The sequence below is a fragment of the Haliotis cracherodii genome, unplaced genomic scaffold (genome assembly GCF_022045235.1).
Source record: "Haliotis cracherodii isolate W230 unplaced genomic scaffold, xgHalCrac1.p SCAF_21, whole genome shotgun sequence".
NCBI lineage: Eukaryota > Metazoa > Mollusca > Gastropoda > Lepetellida > Haliotidae > Haliotis > Haliotis cracherodii.
In genome coordinates, this window is record NW_027266277.1 from 1,274,403 (window position 1) to 1,294,023 (window position 19,621).

The window sequence follows — 19,621 nt, forward strand, 5'->3', positions numbered from 1 at the left end:
TCACTCCCAAATGTATTATTTGATTGTCTATCATATCATAACCTTCGTGAGGTGATGACATGTTTAATAATAGAGTAAGGTTTCTGTTAAATATCTATCTTGTCCACTTCTGAACACAGTGTTTTCCTATGAAATAGCAAAAGCCAAATGAAAATAAAATTATTCTCTAATTAATATATTTTAAAGATGTTATGCCACTCATTGAGGGGATATAAGTGTAATAATACAAGTTCCTAGGATGTTTGTGTTATGCTATTTTTCAAGATTATTTCAATTATTCTTCTCATACACAGAAACACAGGAGGCAAATATCTAGGAGTATACAATCATGACATTGTACAATAGGCGATGATGTTCACACTATATATGTAGGAGGATATGTACAGTAATATAATTATACTATTATTTTGAATATTACCGAGTGTGTCATTAAACATCAAACAGAGAATATGATACACAACCGAGTTAAAAGTGTATGCGCAATAAAATGTGACGGGAATCGAACCATGGGCCTTCTGCTCGGAGGTGGGACACCTTAAGCTTGTCCACATGACCAAAGACATTAAGACTTGAACTGCTGACATGAGAGATATCGGAAAAGCCTCTATTGCAATGACCGCAGAGAATATATATTTTTCCACTTGTTCACATGCGTTATAGGGTACATTAAATTTAACAAAACGTCTTGATCAGTACTATTCAAGTATTTTACACGTAAAATAAGATAAATATTATTTGTTATAGTTGTAACTCTTCTGTCAGGACACTTCTACATGCATAGTTTATTTTGTTGTCCACAGGCCGTCATAACATTACATTCTCGAAGAAATGTGAACGGGAGGTCAGTCACTGTGTCACGTGACGCTCATTGGACGTTTTCTGTGCCCTACAGTGAAGAGAGACTAATCTCGGCCGTACAAACAAATGATGGATGGACACACATACCTGTGGTCGATATATTGCTATTGTTCCGTATTATTATTTGAAAGTTATGGCTATGTTTGCTGTCATTCCATAACCAGAAGAATGAAAACAAAACATTTTATTTGTGTGTGGACTGGGACAGGGCAGCTATATAAGCCCCTGACTTTCTACCATAGCTGCACATTCACTTGACTGACTCTCGCTCTTGCACACCATGTTCGCTTCACTACCCGTCCTTGCCTTTGTCTTCGCGGTCTACCTGCCGTCGACAGAAGCTCAGAGTAAGTCAACGTCTTGCACCTCATATCATTCATATGGGTGTTTGTTTACATGGGTATATGAACATGATTTTGTTCCCAACTCAATCCTTAATAATTCTGTTATAATCTGTGAGTGAGTGATTTGGGTTTTACGCCGTTTTTGACATTATTCTAGCTGTGTCACGGCGTGTCAGCTTAATGTGGTAGGAAAGCCAGAAGTGATGCACGTTTTAGACGTTTACCACTTCGATGAAATCCACGAGCACGGGTATGGTGCTGACAAACCTCGATATATAATGGGGTCGAACCGGGATTCGAACCCACAATCATAGGTTTCTGGCGTGCCCAAGGGACGCATCTCTGCACAGCGAATTGCGGTACCTTAGGCGACAGGGCCACCCGTGCCCCCTATGATCTTTGAGGAGCCTAGTGCTGACTCTGTGAAGATCCGGTGTAGAATAGGTCTTCTGCAACACATACTTGCCGTAAAATGCGACTTACGGGATCAGGTGGTCAGGCTCGCTGACTTGGTTGATGCATGTCATCGTATCCAAATTGCGTGGATTGATGCTCGTGATGTCAATCACTGGATTGTCTGGTCCAGACTCGATTATTTACAGACGATCGTCATATAGATGGAATATTGCAGAGTGTGGCGTTAACAACAAACAAACAAAGTTACATATGTTTGAGGGCAAAAAGCATTGCATATTTTCTTGTCTATTTTGATGTTAATTTAAAAACTGGTAGCCTCACTTGATGGAATGATCGTAAGACAGACGTCTTTGTGAAAGCTTTGTCGTCAAGAACCAAAGATGCCAACAGAGTTGAGATTGCCCCTCCTGTCGTTTTCAGCCCTGTGCGACACTGCTGGCTGCCTGAATGGCGTCTGCATCCTGCCTCCAGCTGTTGCTGCCCCCACGTGCAGCTGCAACCCCGGCTTCCAGCTGACCGCCGCCGATCCAAACGTCTGCTTCGGTAAGTCACAGACATCACCTTCCATTTAGCAACTGACCAACAAACCCAAACCTCTGCTTCAGTAAGTCACAGACATCACCTTCCATTTAACAACTGACCAACAAACCCAAACGTCTGCTTCAGTAAGTCACAGACTTCACCTTTCCATTTAACAACTGACCAACAAATAATACAAAGGCATTACAAGTGGTTTTCAGTTATGAATTTTGTATTGTGTCAACTACAATAACGGCCTTGATCATTGACTTGAACAAGAAAAAGTCGAGATATGGTGTCGAACAACATTACTTAATTCTGTCAACTCAGAATGAATATCACAATGCAGAATATGGATATAATATCGAGGGAAATCTTAAGTCTTCAAACATTTCTGGATAACCTTTTATATTGTTCCTGATAGCATTTGATTAATATATCTTGATCCTTCATGCAAGCACGAGACGTCTAGAAGTATTGATCCTCGGATCTACCAACGTCGAAGCGCCAATCAAATATTGAAAGAAAGCTGTAGACAAACATAATTATTGTTGTACTGTTGTATCTGTGGTTGAAGTAGAACTTGCATATTTTGTTGTTGCAGATATTGACGAGTGTTTCGGCAACACGTACATCTGTGGGGTGAGTTTTGACCCCTACCTCCGCATCTCTGTCCCCAGCGGGAGGTGTGTCAACACCCCGGGCTCCTATTACTGTATGTGCAACCCCAACGTGGCCCTGTCATCCTTCGACAACAAGACCTGTATATGTAAGTGTCATACGTCCAACACTAGACTGTCTCTCAGTCCCTGGACCATATTATGCTTCCTTCCACCCAGCCCTTACTAACATCTAGTCTCTGAAATGGGATTATCGTACAGAAAAAAACAGTTGTTCAATTATCTTCATAAAAATATAATAAAAGGGAGCCCAGTGACTCTCTTCATTTTCAGATAATGCAGTTATCTAGACTTGCCAAACATTACAGACTTGCATGGGCTGTATTTGATACATTTTTGTATCAAGGTCTGTAAGACAGACTATCTCAGTCTCTGAACCATATTATGTTTCCTTCCGCTCAGCCCCTATCGGAGCTAGATATTTGGCTCCAAATGAGGCAAGTCTGGATTTTCTAAAGGTTCTGAAACTCCCGTCTCAATGGGGCTCCTTTTCATTTTAAATGGAGTTGTTTGTTTCCATCAAATTTATATATTTTCAGTGAGTGAGTGAGTGAGTGAGTGAGTGAATGAGTAAGGTTTTACGCCGCTTTTAGCAATATTCCAGCAATATCACGGCGGGGGACACCAGAAATGGGCTTCACACATTGTACCCATGTCGGGAATCGAACCCGGGTCTTCGGCGTGACGAGCTTGGGCTTTACCCACTAGGCTACCCGACCGCCCCTATATATTTTCAGAGTCTAGGCGTTCGTCTCGTTCAACACTTGCATCGCTTTTCGTTGATGTCATTGAAAACAACATTGATCACTACATACTTTGGGGTTGGGTCGGGGCGAATGTTCATCAATTAAACACCAGATTCCAGGTGTCAGTCGGCGTGTGTGACAAACACAATGTCAAATACTGCCCGGAATACCAACAAGCCAAAACTCTATACCAAAAGGTCGACACAATATAAGCTTATAGCATTGACACAACATGGTTTTTGATTTGCCCATTTGACTTTTTTTACAGCCATTCCCATTCAACAGCAGCAGCAGCAACAACAGCAGCAGCAACAACAGTCCTTCTATCAAAGCCTTCTCAATCTGTACCTTTTCGACCAGTTTGAACTATTTGATTTTTAACAACAAAATATAAATTCATTCTCTAATGTATATATGTCAATATTTTCATGTAAACTGATATATTCATCTGTCTTTTGAATAAAATGTATGATCAACTGAAAAGATATTGTGATTTGTTTTCATATTGTCTAATCATTGCTTTGGATTGTAACAACAAAGTTGTCTTATGTTGATAATTTATTCTGATTCGAATCTCATCAAAGCTAAAACGCACAGCCTAAATTCTCTTCAAGGCGTTTCAAGTCGAACTAAAGGCGTGTCATGCATGTCTAAAGCCGTGTCATGTCTAACTAAAGGCGTGCCATGTCTAACTTAAGGCGTGTCGTTTCTTCAGGAACCCATGCTTTCCCTAAAAAGCGACTGTGCTTGTCGTAAGGGGCGACTAAAGGGGATCGGGCGGTCACGCTCGCTGACATGGTTGATGCCTGTCATCGTATCCCAATTGCGTGGATCTTTGCTACTGATGTCAAACACTGGATTGTCTGGTCCAGACTCGATTATTCACAGACCGCCGTCATAAAGCTGGACTATTGCTGAGTGCGGCATTAATCAACAAACAGACAAACACACATTTCGAAGGAAAGACGTGTCATGTCTAACTCAAGCCGTGTCATGTGCAACAAAAGGCGTGTCATGTCAAACAAAATGCGTGTCTTGTCTAACTAAAGACGTGTCATGACTGAAGGCGTGTGTTGCCTGAGTAAATGTTGAACGAAAGGCATGTTATGTTTAACTAAATGTGTGTCATGTCTAACGTAACACGTGTCATGTCTAACTAAAGGCGTGTCATGTCTAACTAAAGACGTGTCATATCTAACTAACTTCATTTGTCATGTTTGACTAAACACGTGTTATGTCCAACTAAAGGCGTGTCGTGTCTAACTGAACACGAGTCATGTATAACAAAAGGCGTGTCAGGTCTAGCTAAAGGCGTGTCATGTGAAACCAAAGGCATGCCATGTTTAACTAAAGATGTGTCATGTGTAACTCAAGGCGTGTCATGACTGAAGGCGTGTCATGACTTGCTAGATGCGTGTCATGTTGAACGAAAGGCATGTCATGTTTCACTAAATGCGTGTCATGGCTAACTCAACACGTGTCATGTCTAACTGAAGGCGTGTTATGTCTAACTAAAGACGTGTCATATCTAACTAACTTCGTGTGTCGTGTTTGACTAAAGCCGTGAGTCATGTTTAACTAAAGCGTGTGTAATGTTTGACTTAAGGCATTTCGTGTAACTAAAGACGTGTCACGTTTAAATAAATGCGTGTCATGTCTAACCAAAGGCGTATCATGTCTAACTTAATGCGTGTCACGTTTAACTAAATGTGTGTCATGTCTAATTGAAGGCGTACCACGTTTAACTACAGGCGTGTCATGTCTAACTAAATGCGTGTCATGTCTGACTCAAAACGTGTCATGTCTAACTAAATGCGTGTCATGTTTGACTGAAGGCGTGTGTCATATCTAACTAAAGGCGTGTCATGTGTAACTAAAGGCGTGTCACGTTAAATACATGCGTATCATGTCTAACTAAAGACGTGTCATGTCTAACTAAATGCGTGTTATGTCTATCAATCAAGGCGTATCATGTCTAACTCAAGGCGTATCATGTCTAATTAAAGGCGTGTCACGTTCAACTAAAGGCGTGTCACGTTAAATACATGCGTGTCATGTCTAACTAAATGCATGTCATGTCTAATTAAAGGCGTGTCACGTCTAACTGATGACATGTCATGTTTAACTAAAGGTGTGTCATGTGTAACTAAAGGCGTGTCACGTTAAATACATGCGTGTCATGTCTAACTAAATGCATGTCATGTCTAATTAAAGGCGTGTCACGTATAACTGATGACATGTCATGTGTAACTGAAGGCGTGTCATGTCAGTTCTTCAGTTACTTATAAAGACGTAGAATAATATAATGAGATTTACGATGCTATTCAGTTAGCTATAAGGACGTAGAATAATGTGAGACGTATGGTGATATTCGGTTGCTTATCAATAGTAACGTTTTACAGGTTACACTCTACTTGTCTACAGATGAAGGAGGAAGAGAGAGGAAAAGTGGAAAGCTTGGTGAAGAGAGTTAACGTGTAACTGAAGGCGATAAAGAAGGACTGGAGGATGCAGTCGTAAAATCAGTAAGCATCAGCCACAGTCCCATCTCGGAAGACGGGTTGAGGACAATCAGGGATACTCGACACAAAAAATAAATCCTTTAAAAACCATTTTCACAGCCTCAGTCCACTAACCCGCGACTTATTCTGTGATCTCCTACTTTTCCTACATCGTATGTACATATACCTTGCAACTGGCCCCAACGTACTCCCTACTTTTCTCTCATGTCTTGTGTTCTGACGCTTTTGGTTGTTTTCGATTTTCTAGATTTTGAGGCATTGGAATATGTTCAACTTTTCATGCCTATTTCGGGGTAACGGGAGGCTCAGTCGTCTAGGCCGCCGGAATGCACTGTGCAGAGTTGTGTCCCTTAGGCACGCCAGAATACTATGATCGTGGGTTTGAATCCCATATTCACCAAAGTGGTAAACGTCTGTGACTTGCAAGTTTACACACTGTGATAAAACTCAAATAATGTTCAAATATATTTGAAGCCCATTTTTACCAAGTTCCAGATGCGCACAAAGACAAGTGTTTAAAACGCCATAAAATATCCCTATTTCCCTCCTTGCTGATGATATGGTTAACCTTGTGGCACACAGCTTCTGCATCGATATCCCATAAGTCAATCAGTGCATTTGGCACCCTAGATCATAAAGTCATATGTTGTTTTCCTGGAGAGAAATACACCTAAATGTGAACGATTGCCCCTTCAATGGCGGTTGATAAATGCGAGGGTTGAGTCCTAAAAGAGGTTGCTAAAAGCTGGTCGGCGTTGTCAGAAGTAGTATACACAACGACAATAGAACATTACTTCCAATCCGACATTGAATATACCTAAGAAATATATATGCAAAAGAAAAAAACCGCAAAAGTGATTTGTGATGTATAAATTATATATCATTAATAATCAACACATGGTAATCGATTGTTCAAAATTGGCACACATCATTGTCATTGACCCAGGTTTCATAAGGCGCACCTGGAAGAGTAGATTTTCAAGGTGAAGGTCATCTATTCTCAAGATCTTGTATGGCCACCATTCGTGTCCAAAACTGTCTGGCACCGTCGTCTCACAGAAGCAACCATGTCCCGAATTGTGGCCTGGGGAATGTTCACCCACTCTGTCTGCAGTGCTTGTGCCAACAGTCGGAGGTTATGTGGTTGTTGCTGTCGTGCTCGCAGTCGTTGACCTACCGCATCCCATAACTGTTTGATTGGGATTAACACTGGAGACCTGGGGGGGGGGGGGGGGGGGGGGGGGGGGGGGGGCTATTGCAGGACTTGGATGTTGTGATTCCTGTAAAAGAAGGTCTTGTCGTGTGAGGTCGTGCGTTGTCTTGGAAAATGATGTTCGCTTGTTGCATTGTGGAAAGGACGTGTGGCCGGTGGATCTTATCCGTGTAACGTTGTGTCATTAAATTCCCCAGAACTCGCACCAAGTCAGTTCTACCAGTGTAGGAGATGTCTGCCTACATCATCACACTACCACCACCAAATCTGTCCCCTTCCTGGATGCTTTTATGTGCATAACGTTCCCCGCGACGCCTGTAAACACGACGTCTGTAGCGACCAGAAGTGGGATGCGACCAGAACTGGGATAAACACCGTAGAGAATTATATCTGTCACATGCTACTATGTGTTTAATTGACAAACATTTAATAAGAGTAAAATCATCTGCACTTCTTGTGTTTTTTATTTTTACTCCGTTCTGCAAAGAACGCCAATGGCAGTGCTACTGACTCGATATCCGTCATTTGTAGCTAAATATAGCATCGCATAAAAGTGGTAATGCGGTACTAAAGCGGAATACAATTTCTTCTTTTTATACTGATCGCCAATGAAAAAATGCAATTCCTATAAAAATGGTCGTGTTGCTTGTTATCTGTAATTACTACCCATTGCCATGTTTAATTTCTAACCATGATATCACTCCCAAATGTATTATTTGAATGTCTATCATGTCATAACCTTCGCGAGGTGGTGACATGTTTAATAATAGAGTAAGGTTTCTATTAAATAGCTATCTTGTCCACTTCTGAACACAGTGTTTTCCTATGAAATAGCAAAAGCCAAATGAAAATAAAATTATTATCTAATTTATATATTTTAAGATGTTATGCCACTCATTGAGGGGATATAAGTGTAATAATACAAGTTCCTAGGATGTTTGTGTTATGCTATTTTTCAAGATTATTTTAATTATTCTTCTCATACACAGAAACACAGGAGGCAAATATCTAGGAGTAAACAATCATGACATTGTACAATAGGCGATGATGTTCACACTATATATGTAGGAGGATATGTACAGTAATATAATTATACTATTATTTTGAATATTACCGAGTGTGTCATTAAACATCAAACAGAGAATATGATACACAACCGAGTTAAAAGTATGCGCAATAAAATGTGACGGGAATCGAACCATGGGCCTTCTGATCGGAGGAGGGACACCTTGTCCACATGACCAAAGACATTAAGACTTGAACTGCTGACATGAGAGATATCGGAAAAGCGTCCATTGCAATGACCGCGGATAATTCCACTTGTTCCACTTGTTCACATGCGTTATAGGGTACATGGAAATTTAACAAAACGTCTTGATCAGTTCTATTCAAGTATTTTACACGTAAAATAAGATAAATATCATTTATTATAGTTGTAACTCCTCTGTCAGGACACTTCTACATGCATAGTTTATTTTGCTGTCCACAGGCCGTCATAACATTACATTCTAGAAAAAATGTGAACGGGAGGTCAGTCACTGTGTCACGTGACGCTCATCGGACGTTTTCTGTGCCCTACAGTGAAGAGAGACTAATCTCGGCCGTACAAACAAATGATGGATGGACACACATACCTGTGGTCGATATATTGCTATTGTTCCGTATTATTATTTGAAAGTTATGGCTATATTTGCTGTCATTCCATAACCAGAAGAATGAAAACAAAACATTTTATTTGTGTGTGGACAGGGCAGCTATATAAGCCCCTGACTTTCTACCATAGCTGCACATTCACTTGACTGACTCTCGCTCTTGCACACCATGTTCGCTTCACTACCCGTCCTTGCCTTTGTCTTCGCGGTCTACCTGCCGTCGACAGAAGCTCAGAGTAAGTCAACGTCTTGCACCTCATATCATTCATATGGGTGTTTGTTTACATGGGTATATGAACATGATTTTGTTCCCAACTCAATCCTTAATAATTCTGTTATAATCTGTGAGTGAGTGAGTGATTTGGGTTTTACGCCGTTTTTAACATTATTCTAGCTGTGTCACGGCGTGTCAGCTTAATATGGTAGGAAAGCCAGAAGTGATGCACGTCTTAGACGTTTACCACTTCGGTGAAATCCGCTAGCACGGGTATGGTGCTGAAAAAACCTAGAAATATTATGGGCAGCGAATTGCGGTACCTTAGGCGACAGGGCCACCCGTGCCCCCTATGATCTTTGAGGAGCCTAGTGCTGACTCTGTGAAGATCCGGTGTAGAATAGGTCTTCTGCAACACATACTTGCCGTAAAATGCGACTTACGGGATCAGAAGGTCAGGCTCGCTGACTTGGTTGATGTATGTCATCGTATCCCAATTGCGTGGATCGATGCTCGTGATGTCAATCACTGGATTGTCTGGTCCAGACTCGATTATTTACAGACGATCGTCATATAGATGGAATATTGCAGAGTGTGGCGTTAACAACAAACAAACAAAGTTACATATGTTTGAGGGCAAAAAACATTGCATATTTTCTTGTTTATTTTGATTTTAATTTAAAAACTGGCAGCCTCACTTGATGGAATGATCGTAAGACAGACGTCTTTGTGAAAGCTTTGTGGTCAAGAACCAAAGATGCCAACAGAGTTGAGATTGCCCCTCCTGTCGTTTTCAGCCCTGTGCGACACTGCTGGCTGCCTGAATGGCGTCTGCATCCTGCCTCCAGCTGTTGCTGCCCCCACGTGCAGCTGCAACCCCGGCTTCCAGCTGACCGCCGCCGAGCCAAACATCTGCTTCGGTAAGTCACAGACATCACCTTTCCATTTAACAACTGACCAACAAACCCAAACGTCTGCTTCAGTAAGTCACAGACATCACCTTCCATTTAACAACTGACCAACAAACCCAAACGTCTGCTTCAGTAAGTCACAGACTTCACCTTCCATTTAACAACTGACCAACAAACCCAAACGTCTGCTTCAGTAAGTCACAGACTTCACCTTCCATTTAACAACTGACCAACAAACCCAAACGTCTGCTTCAGTAAGTCACAGACTTCACCTTCCATTTAACAACTGACCAACAAACCCAAACGTCTGCTTCAGTAAGTCACAGACATCACCTTTCCATTTAACAACTGACCAACAAATCCAAACGTCTGCTTCGGTAAGTCACAGACTTCACCTTCCATTTAACAACTGACCAACAAATAATACAAAGGCATTACAAGTGGTTTTCAGTTATGAATTTTGTTTTGTTAGAAAGTGCCACACAGTGCTTCACACAACCCGTGGTACGTATATGTTTACATATTGTATTTGGCGACTGGACTTAGGATCGGGTGGGTACAAGCTTGGACCTGGTTGATTGTGTGTCATCTACAATAACGGCCTGGGTCGTTGACTTAAACAAGAAAAAGTCGAGATATGGTGTCGAACAACATTACTTAATTCTGTCAACTCAGAATGAATATCACAATGCAGAATATGGATATAATATCGAGGGAAATCTGAAGTCTTCAAACATTTCTGGATAACAGTTTATATTGTTCCTGATGGCATTTGATTGATATATGTTGATCCTTCATGCAAGCACGAGACGTCTAGAAGTAATACAGATGTATTGATCCTCGGATCTACCAACATCGAAGCGCCAATCAAATATTGAAAGAAAGCTGTAGACAAACATAATTATTGTTGTACTGTTGTATCTGTGGTTGAAGTAGAACTTGCATATTTTGTTGTTGCAGATATTGACGAGTGTTTCGGCAACACGTACATCTGCGGGGTGAGTTTTGACCCCTACCTCCGCATCTCTGTCCCCAGCGGGAGGTGTGTCAACACCCCGGGCTCCTATTACTGTATGTGCAACCCCAACGTGGCCCTGTCATCCTTCGACAACAAGACCTGTATATGTAAGTGTCATACGTCCAACACTAGACTGTCTCTCAGTCCCTGGACCATATAACATTTCTTTCCACCCAGCCCTTACTAACATCTAGTCTCTGAAATGAACATATTGTACAAAAAAAAACAGTTGTTCAATTATCTTAATAAAAATATGATAAAAGGGAGCCCAGTGACTCTCTTCATTTTCAGATAATGCAGTTATCTAGACTTGCCAAACATTACAGACTTACATGGGCTGTATTTGATACATAAAGGTTCTGAAACTCCCGTCTCAATGAGTGAGTAAGGTTTTACGCCGCTTTTAGCAATATTCCAGCAATATCACGGCGGGGGACACCAGAAATGGGCTTCACACATTGTACCCATGTCGGGAATCGAACCCGGGTCTTCGGCGTGACGAGCGAACGCTTTAACCACTAGGCTACCCGACCGCCCCTACTTCCACTAGAATCCAGGCGTTCGTCTCGTTCAACACTTGCATCGCTTTTCGTTGATTTCATTGAAAACAACATTGATCACTACATACTTTGGGGTTGGGTCGGGGCGAATGTCCATCAATTAAACACCAGATTCCAGGTGTCAGTCGGCGTGTGTGACAAACACAATGTCAAATACTGCCCGGAATACCAACAAACCAAAACTCTATACCAAAAGGTCGACACAATATAAGCTTATAGCATTGGTACAACATGGTTTTTGATTTGCCCATTTGACCTTTTTTACAGCCATTCCCATTCAACAGCAGCAGCAGCAACAACAGCAGCAGCAACAACAGTCCTTCTATCAAAGCCTTCTCAATCTGTACCTTTTCGACCAGTTTGAACTATTTGATTTTTAACAACAAAATATAAATTCATTCTCTAATGTATATATGTCAATATTTTCATGTAAACTGATATATTCATCTGTCTTTTGAATAAAATGTATTATCAACTGAAAAGATATTGTGATTTGTTTTCATATTGTCTAATCATTGCTTTGGATTGTAAAAACAAAGTTGTCTTATGTTGATAATTTATTCTGAATTCGAATCTCATCAAAGCTAAAACGCACGGCCTAAATTCTCTTCAAGGCGTTTCAAGTCGAACTAAAGGCGTGTCATGCATGTCTAAAGCCGTGTCCTGTCTAACTAAAGGCGTGCCATCATGATGCCTAACTTAAGGCGTGTCGTTTCTTCAGGAACCCATGCTTTCCCTAAAAAAGCGACTGTGCTTGTCGTAAGGGGCGACTAAAGGGGATCGGGTGGTCACGCTCGCTGACATGGTTGATGCCTGTCATCGTATCCCAATTGCGTGGATCGTTGCTCCTGATGTCAAACACTGGATTGTCTGGTTCAGACTCGATTATTCACAGACCGCCGTCATAAAGCTGGACTATTGCTGAGTGCGGCATTAATCAACAAACAGACAAACACACATTTCTAACTAAAGTCGTGTCATGTGTAACAAAAGGCATGTCATGTCTAACAAAAGGCACGTCATGTCTAAATAAAGGCGTGTCATGTCTAACTAACTTCATGTGTCATGCTTGGCTAAACACGTGTCATGTCCAACGAAAGGCGTGTCATGTGTAACAAAAGGCATGTCATGTCTAACAAAAGGCACGTCATGTCTAACTAAATGTGTGTCATGTCTAACTAACTTCATGTGTCATGTTTGGCTAAACACGTGTCATGTCTACACGTAACAAAAGGCGTGTCAGGTCTAGTTTAAGGCGTGTCATGTGAAACGAAAGGCATGCCATGTCTAACTAAACACGAGTCATGTATAACAAAAGGCGTGTCAGGTCTAGCTAAAGGCGTGTCATGTGAAACGAAAGGCATGCCATGTTTAACTAAAGATGTGTCATGTCTAACAAAAGGCATGTCAGGTCTAGCTAAAGGCGTGTCATGTGAAACGAAAGGCATGCCATGTTTAACTAAAGACGTGTCATGTCTAACTCAAGGCGTGTCATGACTGAAGGCGTGTCATGACTGGCTAAATGCGTGTCATGTTGAACGAAAGGCATGTCATGTTTAACTAAAGGTGTGTCATGTCTAACTAAAGACGTGTCATATCTAACTGACTGTCATGTTTAACTAAAGGCGTGTGTCATTTTTTTATTAAGGCGCGTGTCATGTTTGACTAAAGGCGTGTGTCATGTTTAACTAAAGCGTGTGTCATGTTTGACTAAAGGCATGTCGTGTAACTAAAGACTTGTCATGTCTAACTAAGTGCGTGTTATGTCTATCACTCAGGGCCTATCATGTCTAACTTAATGCGTGTCACGTTTAACTAAAGGCGTGTCATGTCTAATTGAAGGCGTGCCACATTTAACTAAATGCGTGTCATGTCTAACTCAAAACGTGTCATGTCTAACTAAAGGCGTGTCATGTTTGACTGAAGGCGTGTGTCATGTTTAACTAAAACGTGTCTCATTTCTAACCAAAGGCGTGTCACGTTAAATACATGCGTATCATGTCTAACTAAAGACGTGTCATGTCTAACTAAATGCGTATCATGTCTAATTAAAGGCGTGTCTCGTTTAAATAAAGGCGTGTCATGTTTGACTGAAGGCGTGTGTCATGTTTAACTAAAGCGTGTGTCATTTCTAACTAAAGGTGTTTCATGTGTAACTTAAGGCGTGTCACGTTAAATACATGGGTGTCATGTCTAACTAAAGACGTGTCATGTCTAACTAAATGCATGTCATGTCTAATTAAAGGCGTGTCACGTCTAACTGATGACATGTCATGTGTAACTGAAGGCGTGTCATGTCAGTTCTTTAGTTACTTATAAAGACGTAGAATAATATAATGAGATTTACGATGCTATTCAGTTAGCTATAAGGACGTAGAATAATGTGAGACGTATGGTGATATTCGGTTGCCTATCAATAGTAACGTTTTACAGGTTACACTCTACTTGTCTACAGATAAAGGAGGAAGAGAGAGGAAAATTGGAAAGCGTGGTGAAGAGTGTGATGAAGAAGGACCGGGGGAAGCAGTCGTAAAATCAGTGATCGTCGCCACAGTCCCAGCTTCTGAGATGAGGTGGGTGAGTGAGTGGGTGAGTATTGTTTTACGCCGCTTTTAGCATTATTCCAGGAATATCACAGCGGGGGATACTAGAAATGAGCATCACACATTGTACTCATGTCGGGAATCGAACGCGCGTGACGAGCGAACGCTTTAACCACAAGACCACCCCAAAGCCCAGTGTGGTGGAGAGAGTTAACGTGTAACTGAAGGCGATAAAGAAGGACTGGAGGATGCAGTCGTAAAATCAGTAAGCATCAGCCACAGTCCCATCTCCTGAAGACGGGTTGAGGACAATCAGGGATACTCGACACAAAAAATAAACCCTTTAAAAACCATATTCACAGCCTCAGTCCACTAACCCGCGACTTTTTCTGTGATCTTCTACTTTTCCTACATCGTATGTACATATACCTTGCAACAGGCCCCAACGTACTCCCTACTTATCTCTCATGTCTTGTGTTCTGACGCTTTTGGTTGGTTTCGATTTTCTAAATTTTCAGGCATTGGAAAATGTCCAACTGTTCATGACTATTTCGGGGTAACGGGAGGCTCAGTCGTCTAGGCCGCCGGAATGCACTGTGTGTTAAAACTCAAATAATGTTCAAATGTATTTGAAGCCCACATTTGACCCATAATCTTTTTTTAGAAACTTTTACCAAGTTCCAGATGCGCATAATGACAAGTGTTTAAAACGCCATAAAATATCACTATTTTTCCCCCTTGCTGATGATATGTTTAACCTTGTGGTACACAGCTTCTGCATCGATATCCCATAAGTCAATCAGTCCATTTGGCACCCTAGATCATAAAGTCATATGTTGTTTTCTTGGAGAGAAATACACCTAAATGTGTACGATTGCCCCTTTAAATGGCGGTTGATAAATGCGAGGGTTGAGTCCTAAAAGAGGTTGCTAACAGCTGGTCGGCGTTGTCAGTAGTAGTATACACAACGACAATAGAACATGACTTCCAATTCGACATTAAATATACCAAAGAAATATGTATGCAAAAGAAAAAGAAACGTATAAATTATATATCGTAAATAATCAACAGATGGTAATCGATTGTTCAAAATTGGCACACATCATTGTCATTGACCTAGGTTTCGTAAGGCACACATGAAAGAGTAGATTTTCAAGGTGAAGGTCATCTGTTCTCAAGATCTTGTATGGCCACCATTCGTATCCAAATTTGTCTGGCACCGTCGTCTCACAGATGCAACGATGTCCCGAATTGTGGCCTGGGGAATGTTCACCCACTCTGTCTGCAGTGCTTGTGCCAACTGTAGGAGGTTATGCGGTTGTTGCATAAATGTCCCATGGGGATTAACACTGGAGACCTGGAGGGCTATTGCAGGACTTGAATGTTGTGATTCCTTTAAAAGTCAGTCTTGTCGTGTGAGGTCGGGCGTTGTCTTGGAAAATGATGTTCGCTTGTTGCATTGTGGAAAGGACGTGTTGCCGGAGAATCTTATCCGTGTAACGTTGTGTCGTGAAATTCCCCAGAACTGGCACCAAGTCAGTTCTACAAGTGTAGGAGTGAGTGAGTGAGTGAGTAAGTGAGTGAGTGAGTGAGTGTGTTGGGTTTAACGCCGCTTTTAACATTATTCCAGTTATATCACGGCGTGTCAGCTTATTGTGGGAGGAAAGCCCGAAGTGATGCAGGTCTCAGACGTTCACCACTTTGGTGAAACACACGAGCACGGGTATGGTGCTGACAAACCTAGAAACATAATCGGAGCGAACCGGGATTCGAACCCACAATCATAGGTTTCTGGCGTTACCAAGGGACTACCAGTGTAGGAGATGTCTGCCTACATCATCACACTACCACCACCAAATCTGTCCCCTTCCTGGATGTGCATAACGTTCCCCGCGACGCCTGTAAACACGACGTCTGTAGCGACCAGAAGTGGGATACGACCAGAACTGGGATAAACACTATAGAGAAATATATCTGTCTCATGCAACTATGTGTTTAATTGACAAACATTTAATAAGAGCAAAATCATCTGCACTGTATCTTGTGTTTTTTATTCTTACTCCGTTCTGCAAAGAGCGCCAATGGCAGTGCTACATTTGTAGCTAAATATAGCATCGCATAAAAGTGGTTATGCGGTACTAAAGCGGAATACAATTTCTTCTTTTTATACACATCGCTAATGAAAAAATGGTCCTGTTGCTTATTATCTGTAATTACTACCCATTGCCATGTTTAATTTCTAACCATGATATCACTCCCAAATGTATTATTTGATGTCTATCATATCATAACCTTCGTGAGGTGGTGACATGTTTAATAATAGAGTAAGGTTTCTGTTAAATAGCTATCTTGTCCACTTCTGAACACAGTGTTTTCCTATGAAATAGCAAAAGCCAAATGAAAATAAAATTATTCTCTAATTTATATATTTTAAAGATGTTATGCCACTCATTGGTGGGGATATAAGTGTAATAATACAAGTTCCTAGGATGTTTGTGTTATGCTATTTTTCAAGATTATTTCAATTATTCTTCTCATACACAGAAACACAGGAGGCAAATATCTAGGAGTATACAATCATGACATTGTACAATAGGCGATGATGTTCACACCATATATGTAGGAGGATATGTACAGTAATATAATTACAGTAAACTACGGTTATAACGAACACACTTATAACGAACTGACTGATATAACGAACTTATTTTTAGTCCCGGCCTTTTGTTGTATATAAGCTATTTATCTGCCTATAACGAACTACGGTTATAACGAACTAAAATTAGTGGTCCCTTTGAGTTCGTTATAACCGTAGTTTAATGTATACTATTATTTTGAATATTACCGAGTGTGTCATTAAACATCAAACAGAGAATATGATACACAACAGAGTTAAAAGGGGTGCAATTACATTTGTACGATTCAAGGGATTTCTAAGCCCCAATACCTCACAACCCTCTGGCAACTGATGCGTGTATTTTTGTTTGTATCCTCAAGTACCAAAGTCATTTTTTGTAAATATTATTATCACTATAATGCAAGAATTTTGTGGTAACAATTATTCAAAATCACTCCATTTGATTATTGTGTACATGATGATAAAAGTAACTTTTTTATTATTAATGTTGGAGGTGCATGTAACTGCTTCAAGACATAGCAGATGCGGAATGTGAGAGAGTTAACTGGGAAACTCATTGAACCATTCCTGGTAGCTTATTGACATATATACATTGCAGCTTTCATAACCATTTTGCCAGCGAAATGTCCTCATATTATATATGGAGAGACCATTAAATATTTTATGGTCTCTGTTACATATGGAATCTAAATAATATCATTTAATATGATTGAAATAATTAGAAAGGCTTCCAAATTACCAACTTAAGACAAATAACATATATTTCATAAACCAATAACTAATAGAGAATTGAACTTGTTATCTCATGCTCTGTCATCATTGACATTAAAATTTGCAAGACAAAGCAACAGTAAGAGTTATCCTCCCTTCACAACTTGATCAAAATGGTCGTCTGGTCGTTACAGTTGAAGGCCAAGTGGCTGAAGCTTTTAAAGCGAGAACGTCAAGGTAAGTGATTATACCTTTACTTTTTACTTTTATTCTGTGGTTTCTATCAAGGCAGGTACAGACCTAGCACAATGTCATACATTATGCAGTCAGTCCCTCCATGATGATCAGTTAGCCTATTAGTATTACAGCTGTGAAAGGGACGAAGCATTTGTTAAAACTATGTTGTTTCATATGCAAAGCTTATTGTCAAAGTACATGTTTCTCACAGGTTGGAAAATGTGAATGACAATCATCAGAAAACAAAACTTTCAAGATTCCTTTCATTCTTGAAAGTATTACATTTATGCCACTTCTGGTCGAGGGGATATGAGTAATAATATAGTCAACAATCTCTTAAAATTAGAAATATTGACTTATTGCATTCAGATTCTGCTCACAAGTTTGAAATGGGATTTACTATCAGCAGCCTGGTCGAGGCGATATGAGTAATAATATTGTGAAAAGAGATTTTTTACTATAATATCACTCACATCGCCTCGACCAGTAGTGGGATAATGCCTTTAAAATCTACAATTAATGGAATCTACAGATTTCTTCTTTGCTACTGATAGTAAATAACAATACAAACATGTGAGCAGAATCTGAATGCAATGGGTCAATACTGTTAATCTTAAGAGATGTTTTACTATATTATCACTCATATCGCCTCGACCAGAAGTGGGATAATGCTTTTAAAATCCACAATTAATGGAATCTTAATATTTGTTCTTGACTGATGATAGTAAATAACATTTCTCACTGGTGAGCAGAATCTAAATGGAATGGGTCAATACAGCTAATTTTAAGAGATCTTTTATTATCACTCATATCCCCTAGACCAGAAATGGGATAGCCCTTTCACATGTTCAGTGAATGGAATTGTTTTAGCTGTTGACAATACAACTTATGAGCACATATTGAGGGTCATAGTCCAAGATTGGTATTGATTTTTATTAATTATTGATTATATATTTACCATTGTATTTCTGTAACCAAACTGTGCAGAAGCGGCATGACACCTTGAACATCTATCAACTGTTGAATATTTATAATCAATTTTAGCTTTTGATAGCGATTAGGACTACAGACTTAGCAAATATTGAGACAGGTCATGATTGGTACTTTCATAGCGATTTTTATACTAGTTTGTGTGTCACACAAGGAGTGTCAGAATTCAGAAATTTTCGTATTTACCGAGGGTGTGAGGGTAATACATGGATTCTTACATGAGTTTTGTAAAACAGAATATGTACTGTGTACAGCTCTTTTCTCAACTTCATGTCAATCGCCAAGCATGGGTACTATCTTTTCCCGTTTATTTTAACTTCCGCCCTCAGGGAAGCGATGGGCTAGCGTTGTGGTCAAAGAGTTCACTCGTCACGTCGAATGCCCGGGCTCTATTCCCATCATGTGTTCAGTGTGTAAAGTCTATTTCTAGTGTTTCGCGCCATGATATTCCTGGAATGCTGCTAAAAGCAGTGTAAATACATATTCACCCACTTACTCCTTCTTAGTTGACTTACTAGGTGACTTAATGGATCGGAGGTTCAACGTCCTCCGACCTGCTGGATGTTTGCTTATAATATCAATCACTATTTTGCTCTCTGCCCTCGTGGACCAACATTTTACTGCAAGTACCAGTAACATCAAAGATGGTCATGCAGGTAATATTCCCTTGATCCTATGGGAAGTCCGGCTAAGAATCGTGTCAGAAACGCAGCTAAAGAGCCTCAGGGAGTCAGGTTCGTTTTTCGGTTGATTGCGAGTCATCGTACATGTCGGCGTGGGACGTTGTTCATACTTAAACCACTAGTTTGTCTGGCCCAGTCTCGATTACATGTATTTATATCGGGTCA

The 19,621-nt window shown here is 40.5% G+C and overlaps 2 protein-coding genes across 2 annotated transcripts; both read left to right on the forward strand.

Moving 5' to 3' along the window:
• The first annotated feature begins 1,138 nt into the window (after window positions 1-1,138).
• Window positions 1,139-3,945, forward strand: LOC139471001 (adhesion G protein-coupled receptor E2-like). Its single transcript, XM_071253308.1, has 4 exons — window positions 1,139-1,205; window positions 2,040-2,162; window positions 2,743-2,907; window positions 3,833-3,945. The coding sequence occupies exons 1-4, from the start codon at window positions 1,139-1,141 to the stop codon at window positions 3,943-3,945; spliced, it is 468 nt and encodes a 155-aa protein (XP_071109409.1).
• Window positions 3,946-9,120: 5,175 nt separating this feature from the next.
• Window positions 9,121-12,034, forward strand: LOC139470997 (adhesion G protein-coupled receptor L4-like). Its single transcript, XM_071253305.1, has 4 exons — window positions 9,121-9,187; window positions 9,963-10,085; window positions 11,037-11,201; window positions 11,922-12,034. The coding sequence occupies exons 1-4, from the start codon at window positions 9,121-9,123 to the stop codon at window positions 12,032-12,034; spliced, it is 468 nt and encodes a 155-aa protein (XP_071109406.1).
• The last annotated feature ends 7,587 nt before the right edge of the window (window positions 12,035-19,621 follow it).

Coding starts and splice junctions, on each gene's coding strand:
- LOC139471001 (XM_071253308.1), top strand. CDS start 1,139: ATGTTCGCTTCACTACCCGTCCTTGCCTTTGTCTTCGCGGTCTACCTG. Junction 1,206..2,039: donor GCCGTCGACAGAAGCTCAGA/GTAAGTCAACGT, acceptor TGTCGTTTTCAG/CCCTGTGCGACACTGCTGGC. Junction 2,908..3,832: donor CGACAACAAGACCTGTATAT/GTAAGTGTCATA, acceptor CTTTTTTTACAG/CCATTCCCATTCAACAGCAG.
- LOC139470997 (XM_071253305.1), top strand. CDS start 9,121: ATGTTCGCTTCACTACCCGTCCTTGCCTTTGTCTTCGCGGTCTACCTG. Junction 9,188..9,962: donor GCCGTCGACAGAAGCTCAGA/GTAAGTCAACGT, acceptor TGTCGTTTTCAG/CCCTGTGCGACACTGCTGGC. Junction 10,086..11,036: donor CGAGCCAAACATCTGCTTCG/GTAAGTCACAGA, acceptor TTGTTGTTGCAG/ATATTGACGAGTGTTTCGGC.